Source organism: Mytilus californianus, unplaced genomic scaffold (genome assembly GCF_021869535.1).
Source record: "Mytilus californianus isolate M0D057914Y unplaced genomic scaffold, xbMytCali1.0.p SCAF_19, whole genome shotgun sequence".
Classification (NCBI taxonomy): Eukaryota; Metazoa; Mollusca; class Bivalvia; order Mytilida; family Mytilidae; genus Mytilus; species Mytilus californianus.
The window spans coordinates 8,178,273-8,190,371 of record NW_026262667.1 but is presented as its reverse complement, the minus strand read 5'-3'; the positions used below and the strand labels follow the sequence as shown (position 1 = coordinate 8,190,371).

Here is a 12,099-nt window from a genome sequence, read left to right as displayed (position 1 = left end):
ACAAATGTAGGTTTTTTTTTTAATTAAAATACTTCATTAAATAAAACCCAAATTCACTATTCAGGTATCTAGACAATGGATTATTCAACAGTAGATATATCTTAGACAAGAGTGTCAATGTTTTAAAGTCATATTGCCTTAGAAGGCATTTCTATATAGAAAATCTTTGCCTTTAAAGGGCATTGTAAAAATATACCTTTCATAAATGAAACATATATCAAGAATTTTGCACAAAGGGTACCTTCCTGTTCATTAAGGGCACATTTGACCATTACTTGGATGAATAATAAAAACAGGTCCTTTTTTTATATAAAATTATAAAAACTACATGAATTCAATATGTATTCAGAATTTTTTTTTAAATACATCTCAACTATCAATAGCCATTTACGTACCAATTCTTTTCTATAAAATTTATATACCAATTCTTTTAAATAATAAACAGTTAGCACAGAGATATGTCTCGCCTTTTTGTTATTTTGATAATAAAATGAAAGTGTTGAAATTAAAATAGCAATACCAGTACTTTAACATGTAAGTTATGAAAAATATTCAAAGTCAATGAACCATGACTGAGGGGGCGGGGCCAAATAGTCTCTATGGAAATGTGATGTGCCAATGCTTATACAACTGCATACCAAATATCACTGACCTATCACCAGTGGTTCACCATAAACTAGACCTAATCACAAACTAATACATTATTGATGCTGCCGCTGCCGACGACGACACTGGAAACAGTATACCTATGTCTCGCTTTTTGACTCCGTCAAGATGAGACAAAAACCTACTCAATTCAATGTTTATATTTAAACCTAATTTCTGGAGAAACTTTGCATGAGAGTGTCAAGTCAAAAGTGAATATTATTGATGCTATAGTACTCCGCAAGGTCATCATTGATAATCTTATGACTAGAGGAGAGACTTTTCAATCTAGAAACTTCTAGAATTAAGCTGAAATCATACATGCTCTAAATGCCAAGAGTTTATTTGTTTAAAAATACAAGATGAATAAAAAACAACATTTTATACCATTACATAAATTTCTACATGAAAAATTGCAAAACAACTGACATTCTGGGAATATTTAATTTACTGTCTTTATAGAAAAATTCAAAACAATTTAATCCTGTTTACTTTCAAACCAAAATAAATCTAGTGGCTCCAATAATCTGTATTGCTCACCTGGTATCTTTGTCTAATGCTAATAATAGTTACTCTTAAACCCTATAAAAACCCCCAATGGTGACTTGGGTTTTCTACTGACCCGCAGTAAAACCATTGACAAAGTGGGGCACCCATTTGGCAGTTCAGGATGTACAAGTAACCAACCATGTCCTGTCAAAATAGGGACGTTAAATTTGATGCCTCTTGTAGAGAGAGTGCCACGCTCTCTGCATGTTTAGAACCCCTGCAATAACTCTTTTTGAGGTGGCCTGTTGCAAAATTTCTGTTCTTATCCAATATTACTTCATTTTTCAATGGCAGTCCAAATTTCCCAGTCCTTCTACCCGGACTGCCTCTATTACAGGACCTACCTATTGTCTTTATTGTTCATTTGTTCTCGTTCTTGAAATATTAGCCCCTGGATGTTCAGCAACCAACAAATCAATCAATCAATCACCTTATAAAAGCATATCAGTAATAAAAATACTGGAGAGAGAAGACATGTCTATTTTCAAAAGATTTAGATATTTGGTTTCAGGGAAATATGAAAAACAAGAGTGCACATGCTGAAATGTCTTGCCTACTATACTGACCATTGATTTGATGTTGATAGTCCTAAATATAAAGTTCTACAAGTATCACATTTAAATTTATGATCCAAGAAAATGAGGTCAAGGTCAGATAAACCAAGCCGGAAATACATGTACACCTTTAATACAATCATTCCATACACCTAATATAGATGACTTATAGCTTATAGTATAAAAGAAACAGACCAAACGATGGAAATTCTATATTGACCAATGAACAACAAGAAATGATTGTAACAGGATGCTGTTACGAAGTCTCCCAAACGAAGCTCCCATAATTCATAATTCCCAGGGTCGCCTGACATTGGACAAAGTCCAGTGAAAATTGGTTTGGTCCAGTAAAGTTATATGCATTAGTGATGCCTGGGGACTAACCCTGTATATCATTCAAATCATCTTGGCATGACAAACCAGAATATATATGGTTTAGGGGTGGGGATCTCGACCATTTACAAGATACTAGAACATTGGGGGTGGGGGGAACCCCTGGGGACTGACCCTATACGTCATTCAAATGTTTGAGACATGACGAACAGGAATATATATGGTTTAGGGGTGGGGATCTCGACCATTTACAAGATATTAGAACTTTCTCAAATGGCAGGGGGTAGAGATGACCCCTGGGGACTAACCCTGTATATCATTCAAACCATCTTGGCATGACAAACCAGAGTATATATGGTTTAGGGGTGGGGATCTTGACCATTTACAAGATATTAGAACTTTCTTAAATAGCAGGGGGTGGGGGTGACCCTTGGGGACTAACCCTGTATATCATTCAAACCATCTTTGCATGACAAACCAGAATATATATGGTTTAGGGGTGGGGATTTTGACCACTTACAAGATATTAGAACTTTCTTAAATGGCAGGGGGTGGGGTGACCTCTTGGGACTAACCCTGTATTTCATTTGATGTGCTTTATCATGACAAACCAGAATATATATGGTTTAGGGGTGGGGATCTCGACCATTTACAAGATATTAGAACTTTCTCAAATGGCAGGGGGTAGGGAAGACCCCTGGGGACTAACCCTGTATATCATTCAAACCATCTTAGCATGACAAACTAGAATATGTATGGTTTAGGGGTGGGGATCTCGACCATTTACAAGATATTAGAACTTTCTTAAATGGGAGGGGGTGGGGGTGACCCCTGGGGACTAACCCTGTATTTCATTTGATGTGCTTTATCATGACAAACCAAAATATACATGGTTTAGGGGTGGGGATCTCGACCATTTACAAGATATTAGAACTTTCTCAAATGGCAGGGGGTCGGGATGACCCCTGGGGACTAACCCTGTACATCATTCAAACCATCTTAGCATGAAAAACCTGAATATATATGGTTTAGGGGTGGGGATCTCGACCACTTACAAGATATTAGAATTTTCTTAAATGGGAGGGGTCGGGGTGACCCCTGGGGACTAACCCTGTATTTTATTTGATGTGCTTTACCATGACAAACCAGAATATATATGGTTTAGGGGTGGGGATCTCGACCATTTACAAGATATTAGAACTTTCTCAAATGGCAGGGGGTCGGGATGACCCCTGGGGACTAACCCTGTATATCATTCAAACCATCTTAGCATGACAAACCAGAATATATATGGTTTAGGGGTGGGGATCTCGACCATTTACAAGATATTAGAACTTTCTTAAATTGCAGGGGGTGGGGGTGACCCCTGGGGACAACCCTGTATTTCATTTAATGTGCTTTATCATTTAGAACATTTTTAATTAAAAAGATTGTGTCTATCACAAACGGTTTTCAATTAATAATCATTTGAAAATTTTAAAAAATAAAATCCCATAGGGTTCTATAGTAAAACCCTCCTTTCTTTTTGCCCCTTAAAGTACCCCTTTATAAACCCCATTGCAAAAACAAAACCCTGATTGCACCACTAGACATGTTAGTCTAACATATTGTGAAACCCTAAGTTAATCTGACAAGCGGTTTTGGAGAACGGGTGCGGACAAGTTCAAATTTAAAAGCGGCGGAAGAGGAAGAAGAAGAAGAATAATAATAATAAGAACTGAGCAAAAACAATAAGTCTTCCCAAACTTCGTTTGGGAGACTTAATAAAAATGAGGTCAAGGTCAGATGAACCCTGCAGACAGACAAGTACACCTTAAAATCATTCCATGCATCAAATATTGTTGACCTATTGCTTATAGTATACAAGAAACAAAGTTAACCACCGCCTTGCATACATTTTATCTATCCGGGGTCAATAACTTAAAAAAACACTTTTTTTGTTGTTCTTCACAACAACTTATAAATAAAAATTCGTAAGGGTTCCGCGGAACCCAGTGTCTCGCCTATTTTTGCTGTTAATCGCAGGCTCAACAAAAATGAGGAAAAAAAAAAATAAAAATATTCCTCTCGATACTATCTTTTGATTGTAAGAAGCTTCTGTCCAAGTTTAGTAAAAATCCAGGATAGTTTATGAACCTTATAAATATTTTTAAATAACTTTAACTGCAGACTGTATGTAATGTTAACGAAGAAAAACTAAGTCATTTATAAGTAAAATACGGATTAACAGGAACAAAATTTCCTTCTAGATACTAACTTTTGATCATAAACAAGCTTCTGTCCAAGTTTGGTACAAATCCAGGATAGTTTAAGAAAGTTATTAAAATTTTTAAAACTTTAACCACAGAGTGAATGTAATGTTTTCAGGCAGAAAAACTAAGTCCATTTATAAGTAAAATACGGAAAAAATGGATTTTTTTTTTTACAAAATTTACTTCTGGATACTATCTTATGATCATAAACAAGCTTCTGTCCTAGTTTGGTAGAAATCCAGGATAGTTTAAGAAAGTTATTAAAATTTTAAAAACTTTAACCACAGAGTGAATGTAATGTTTCCTGGCAGAAAAACTAAGTCCATTTAGAGGTAAATTACGGAAAAAATGGAATTTTTTTTTTACAAAATTTACTTCTGGATACTATCTTATGATCATAAACTAGCTTCTGTCCTAGTTTGGTAGAAATCCAAGATAGTTTAAGAAAGTTATTAAAATTTCAATTACTTTAACCACAGAGTGAATATTTGTGGACGCCGCCGACGACTACGCCGACGGAATGTAGGATCGCTATGTCTTGATTTTTCGACAAAAGTTGAAGTCTCGTCAAAAAGCTTGCGTGGGGGACAAAAAAGTTTTTTTTATTGTATACTAAATATTTCAAACAGACCTTCAAGGGCATTACTTATAGTATACTATTAGTTTTATAAAAAATTGTACCAGTGAGAGTGCTAATGAGATATGGACTTGAAGGCCGTACTTTGACCTATAATTGTTTACTTTTTACACATTGTGACTTGGATGGATAGTTGTCTCATTGGCACTCATACCACATCTTCTTATTCATATTGACCACGAAAACTTAACCTTGTTCACTGATCCATGAAATGAGGTCAAGGTCAAGTGAAAACTGTCTGACTGGCATGAGGACCCTGCAAGGTACGCACATACCAAATATAGTTATCCTTTTACTCATAATAAGACAGAAATTAACATTACAAAAAATCTTAACTTTTTTTTTCAAGTAGTCACTGAACCATAAAAATGAGGTCAAGGACAATGGACATATGACAAACGGAAACTTCATATCGTAAGATATCTATATACAAAGTATGAAGCATCCAGGTCTTCTACCTTCTGAAATATTAAGCTTTTAAGACGTTAGTTAAATCAGCTGCTGCCGCCGCAGGTTCACTATCCCTATGTAGAGCTTTCTGCGACAAAATTCGAAGGCTTGACAAAACAAGAGTGCACATGCTGAAATGTCTCACCTGCTTTACTGACCATTGATTTTATGCTGATAGTCCTAAATATAAAGCTTTACTACAAGTATCACATAACATGATCATAGAAAACGAGGTCAAGTTTAGATAAATCAAGCCAGAAATACATGTACACCTTAAAATCATTCCATACACCAAATGTAGTTGACCTATTGCTATAGTATACAAGAAACAGACCAAACCAAGAAAACTTTATATAGAGCAAAGAATAATGAAAATGCGGTCAAGGTCAGATGAACTCTGTCAGACTGACAAGTACACCTAACAATCATTCTATGCTTTAAATATAGTTGACCTATTGCACATAGTATCTAAGAAACAAACTTAACCAGGAAAACTTAACATTGATCAATAAACCATGAAAATGAGGTCAAGGTCAGATGAACCCTGCCAGACAGACATGTACACCTTACAATCATTACATGCTTTTATTATAGTTGACCTATTGTAATAGTATCTAAGAAACAAACTTAACCAGGAAAACTTAACATTGACCAATGAACCATGAAAATGAGGTCAAGGTCAGATGATAACTGCCAGACAGACATATAGTATAATACACCTTACATCCATTCCATACACCAAATATAGTTGAGCTATTGCTCATAGTTTAAGAAAAACAGACCAAAACACAAAACTGACATGTACATCGTAAAATATTTTCATACACCAAATATAGTTGACTTATTGCATACAGTATTAGAACAGACCAAAAACACAAAAACTTAACTTTAACCACTAAACCATGAAAATGAGGTCATGGTCAGATGACACCTGCCAGTTGGACATGTATACCTTACAATCATACCATACACCAAATATAGTAGACCTATGGCTTAAAGTATCTGAGATATGGACTTGACCTTGTTCACTGATCCATGATATGAGGTCAAGGTCAAGTGAAAACTGTCTGACAGACATGAGGACCTTGCTAGGTATGTACATACCAAATATAGTTATCCTATTACTCATAATAAGAGAGAAATTAAGAATACTAAAAATCTTATTTTTTTTTCAAGTAGTCACTGAACCATGAAAATGGGGACGAGGACAATGGACATATGACAGACGGAAACTTCAGAACATAAAGCATCTATATACAAAGTATGAAGGATCCAAGTCTTCTACCCTCTGAAATATTAAGCTTTTAAGTAGTTGGTTAACGCTGCCGCTGGATCACTATCCCTATGTCTCGCTTTCTGCAACAGAATTCGCAGGCTCGACAAAAATGACAAATTATAATAAAAAATGCAAAATCACCAATCTTATAACTTAGAAATGAATAAGTCTTCTAGTTTCAATTTGGTTTTTATTGAGTTCAAGGTCAGGTCAACCCTAACGGGCAGAAATGACCACCCTTTACAATAACTATAACCGGCAGAAATGAACACCATTTACAAAAACTAAAACAGGCAGTAATGAACACCCCTTACAATAACTCTACAGACCAAAGATAGTTCAACTCTTACTAAGTTACTGAGAACAACTCTTACTAAGTAACTGAAAATACTCCTACTAAGTAACTGAGAACAACTCCTACTAAATAACTAAGAACAACTCCTACTAAATAACTAAGAACAACTCCTACTAAGTAACTGAGAACAACTACTACTAAATAACTGAGAACAACTAGTAAGTAACTGAGAACAACTCCTACTAAGTAACTGAGAACAACTCCTACTAAATAACTGAGAACAAGTCCTACTAAGTAACTGAGAACAACTCCTACTAAATAACTGAGAACAATTCCTACTAAGTAACTGAGAACAACTCCTACTAAATAACTGAGAACAACTAGTAAGTAACTGAGAACAACTCCTACTAAGTAACTGAGAACAAGTCCTACTAAATAACTGAGAACAACTCCTACTAAGTAACTGAGAACAACTCCTACTTAGAAACTGAGAACATTTCCTACTAACTTAGTAAGTAACTGAGAACAACTACTACTAAATAACTGAGAACAACTAGTAAGTAACTGAGAACAACTCCTACTAAGTAACTGAGAACAACTCCTACTAAATAACTGAGAACAACTAGTAAGTAACTGAGAACAACTCCTACTAAGTAACTGAGAACAACTAGTAAGTAACTGAGAACTCCTACTAAGTAACTGAGAACAACTCCTACTAAATAACTGAGAACAACTAGTAAGTAACTGAGAACAACTCCTACTAAGTAACTGAGAACAACTAGTAAGTAACTGAGAACAACTCCTACTAAGTAACTGAGAACAACTCCTATTAAGTTCCTGAGAACAACTCCTACTAAGTAACTGAGAACAACTAGTAAGTAACTGAGAACAACTCCTACTAAGTAACTGAGAACAACTAGTAAGTAACTGAGAACAACTCCTACTAAGTAACTGAGAACAACTCCTATTAAGTTCCTGAGAACAACTACTACTAAGTAACTGAGAAACTCACCTAATCATGAAAACTCAATATTGATAAATGGTCCAAAAAATTAAGCCAATTTCAGACTAATAGGAACATAGTTGACCTATTATTGATACCAGATCTTGGAATGAAAAAAAAACAACTCCTACTAAGTAAATGAGAACAACTCCTACTAAATAACTGAGAACAAGTCCTACTAAGTAACTGAGAACAACTCCTACTAAATAACTGAGAACAATTCCTACTAAGTAACTGAGAACAACTCCTACTAAATAACTGAGAACAACTAGTAAGTAACTGAGAACAACTCCTACTAAGTAACTGAGAACAAGTCCTACTAAATAACTGAGAACAACTCCTACTAAGTAACTGAGAACAACTCCTAGAGAACAACTCCTTCTAAATAACTGAGAACAACTACTAAGTAACTGAGAACAACTCCTACTAAATAACTGAGAACAAGTCCTACTAAATAACTGAGAACAACTAGTAAGTAACTGAGAACAACTCCTACTAAATAACTGAGAACAACTAGTAAGTAACTGAGAACAACTCCTACTAAGTAACTGAGAACAACTCCTACTAAGTAACTGAGAACAACTCCTACTAAATAACCGAGAACAATTCCTACTAAGTAACTGAGAACAACTCCTACTAAGTAACTGAGAACAACTCCTATTAAGTTCCTGAGAACAACTACTACTAAGTAACTGAGAAACTCACCTAATCATGAAAACTCAATATTGATAAATGGTCCAAAAAATTAAGCCAATTTCAGACTAATAGGAACATAGTTGACCTATTATTGATACCAGATCTTGGAATGATAAAAAGCATTAGTCTTTTTATACAGTCAATTATCAATGAAAATGAAGTCAAGAAAGCTCATGTGTCAGAGTGAAACTTCCAACCAAAAGGCATCTGGAATAGGATATGTTTCACTCATATCACTTCTAAAATATTAAGCTTTATATAGTAAAGGATACCAACTCCACTTGTTACTAGCTAAAGTATTTAAATTATTTAGCAGTTAACAAGTAAAGTTGGTAACATATCTATATGTCTGCACCCTGAGACTAATATTTGCAACATTTGTGACTGGCGAAACAAAAATGAAAAGTTGAAAGACAGAACTTTAATGCTAAGTGATTGAAAAAGATCATACTTTGGGCCAGTTGATCTAAAATTGGATATTTCTGAATAAGAAATTATGATAAACAAAGTAACATCATAAATATTAAAGCTCAAGTTTCAAATACAGCTAATTTTATAATCCCAGTAGATTGTTAAGAAAGAATAGTATCAAACTGTTATCAAGTAATGTCATTGAGTCCATGTCTACTGGGGAAAATGTTCTTTTAGATAATGGGCTAAGGTTTATTGATCACAAAGAAAACTTTTTAATTATTTATCAAAATGATGTAAACACCTTTGTTTTTGAAAAACACTCTGCTGCATTTAATTTTAATTTGTAAATTTAGAATTTTCATCTATTTTGAAAACTTGTTGAGTATTCTGTTTCATAATAAAATCTCTCACATAAAAACCACACTAGCAGAAAATTAAACTCTTGATAACAATTAAGTATTTGAAAAAAAACCTTCTAATACACATGATACAAAAAGTACTTTGGAGGAATCCACTCCCCTTGTGCCATACAATTATGGAAGATGAAAGATTAAATGAAACAAAAATATAATGAATACTGTACTAATCACAAGCAAGTTTTCATCATATAGTGCAAATATTTAAATAAAATTGATGAGGTGAAACTTAAATATCTGAGGCCCCATAGATATTTTTTTTGGAAAATATTTTTAGTCCTGGTATAGTATAAATTTGATTTGATGCACATGTCCCATTAAATTTGAATTTTATTTAGAAATAAGAAGATATGGTATAATTGCCAATGAGACAACTCTCCACCAGACCAAAAAGACACAGAAATTAACAACCATAGGTCACCGTACAGACTTCAACAACAGGTAAAACCCATACCACATAGTCAGCTATAAAAGGCCCCGAAATAACAAATGTAAAACAATCCAAACGAGAAAACTAACTGCCTGATTCATGTAATTTTAATTTTATTTTAGAGCTATTTTCCTAATGCTTGTAGTTTAAAGGTTTGATTGGCTTGCTTGCTTTGTTTGTATACATGTTTGCTCAAACATTGTAATTAAGATTGACATCTGCAATCAATAGTTAGGCGGGGCTTCAGCTTGTACACATTATACTCTGTGTTATACTTAACATCCAATAACATTTATAAGTATAATGTATACAAGCTGAAGCCCCGCTTATCTATTGATTGCAGATGTCAATCTTAATTACAATGCTTGAGCAATCATGTATGCAAACAAAGCAAGCAAGCCCACCAAACCTTTAAACTACAAGCATTAGGAAAATAGCTCTAATTTTATTGTTTTATTTAATTTTGTTGTTCCTAAAAACTTGAGGCATTGAAATCAGATGGATCACCTGAAAATAAAAAAGTAATATCACCCGAAGAAAGCTATTTAAAAAGAACATTATTGATTTCAATATCTAACTACTGCTTCAACAACTTTACATAAATATCAAACTGAACAAACAAGTTGTAAGAATTTCTTTGTAAATCCAAATCTAAGAGGGTTTAGAATAGGGATATGTTAACAAAGTAATAAATACTGGTATGTTTTGCTATGTGGTGCATGATGAGTTGTGAATAAATTTTTTACTTATAAAATGTATATATCAAAAGTTTTGCTATGAGGTTGGTATGATATGATACTACTGCTATAAAATGAAATGTATATATATTCTTCACTGCAACTTGTACAACTAATATACATGTACTACTAGTGACTCCTATAATAACCAAGCCAAAATAAATAATCATAATAGCATTTAAAACAACTAGGTGTCACACCATACCAACGTATCAGCTCTGTCAAATTCTTCGTCACTATCATTACTCTGATGACTTTCATCACTTTGATCACTCTTAGCAAATATAAAACATATTGTTTATAGTAGGTACATCAAGTATTTCATATATCCTTAAAACATGTGTACTACATCACAAACATATTGTTTATAGTAGATACATCAAGTATTTCATATATCCTTAAAACATGTGTACTACATTTAGGTGAAATACAAAATTAATCTTACTGTTAATTCAAATGTTAGATTGAAAAAAAATGTTCAATATAAATACCCAAAAAAAAATATAGTGTTTGCCTATTTCTTGCAGTAATACTATCTTGAGTTATGATCACAATAAAGAGTTTGTACTATAAATAAACTGTGGGATGAGGGAAAGACCTGTTACTGTAATATATATATATTCTCTTATAAAAATGCCATTTATTTTAAAAATCTAAAAGACATTTTTTTGTACTTATCTTTTGTTAAGATCACAGTCTATTTAAAAAAGAATTTATACTGTTTTTCATCTGTGGGATGGAAAAGACTTGTTGAGAGATCTATCTATACATAATTATCTTACAAAAATGCAGTTTAACTGTTAAGTTCTGTAATAATTATCTTTGGTAAAGATTGTAGTATCAATTCACAAAACACCCATAATGAACATTCTAAATTATATACTATGTATAAGAAATATGTAATGTTCTTCATAATGTTTCTGCTTCACAATCTGCTCATCATTAACAAAAACAAGGAAACAACGGAAAAACATTCATTCCGTATCAGCTGCATTGTATACAGATAGCGATTAGAATTTATCTATGTAAGGAACTGTTAAGACTTGGAAAACTAAGTAATAATTAATTGTTTGTCACATCCTGTCAATCTGCACTGAATTCAAGACACTAAAATCATCACTCTGAGAGCTAAGTGTAAAACTAAAATATGGGGAACATTTAAAAATCAGCTGAAATGAATAAAATTGGCAATCTGTCAAACTTTGTATGATGACACACATGATATGTTTACAGAAGTGGTTATATAATTCTTACAGATAAAACTACAAATGTCCATACAAATAACAATATCTAATGTTTTTGTGGGAAAGAACATATGTACACCTAAAGATCATTCCATACACAAAATATACTTGTAATTGACCTTTTGCTTAATTATAGTATTGAGAAATGAACATACGATAATCATGGAA

General features: G+C 33.4%; 1 protein-coding gene across 10 annotated transcripts in view; it reads right to left on the bottom strand.

The window, feature by feature from the left end:
• The window catches only part of LOC127727202 (coiled-coil domain-containing protein 186-like), a 54,006-nt gene that overhangs the window by 20,913 nt on the left and 20,994 nt on the right, over nucleotides 1-12,099 (bottom strand). For 3 of the 10 annotated variants that reach the window (XM_052234658.1, XM_052234659.1, XM_052234660.1), the window contains one exon: nucleotides 10,893-10,961. The exons of the other annotated variants lie outside the window; for them this stretch is intronic. In XM_052234658.1, coding sequence (XP_052090618.1) covers nucleotides 10,893-10,961 — 69 coding nt within the window. The remainder of the gene's footprint in view (nucleotides 1-10,892; nucleotides 10,962-12,099) is intronic. 10 annotated transcript variants of the gene reach the window in all.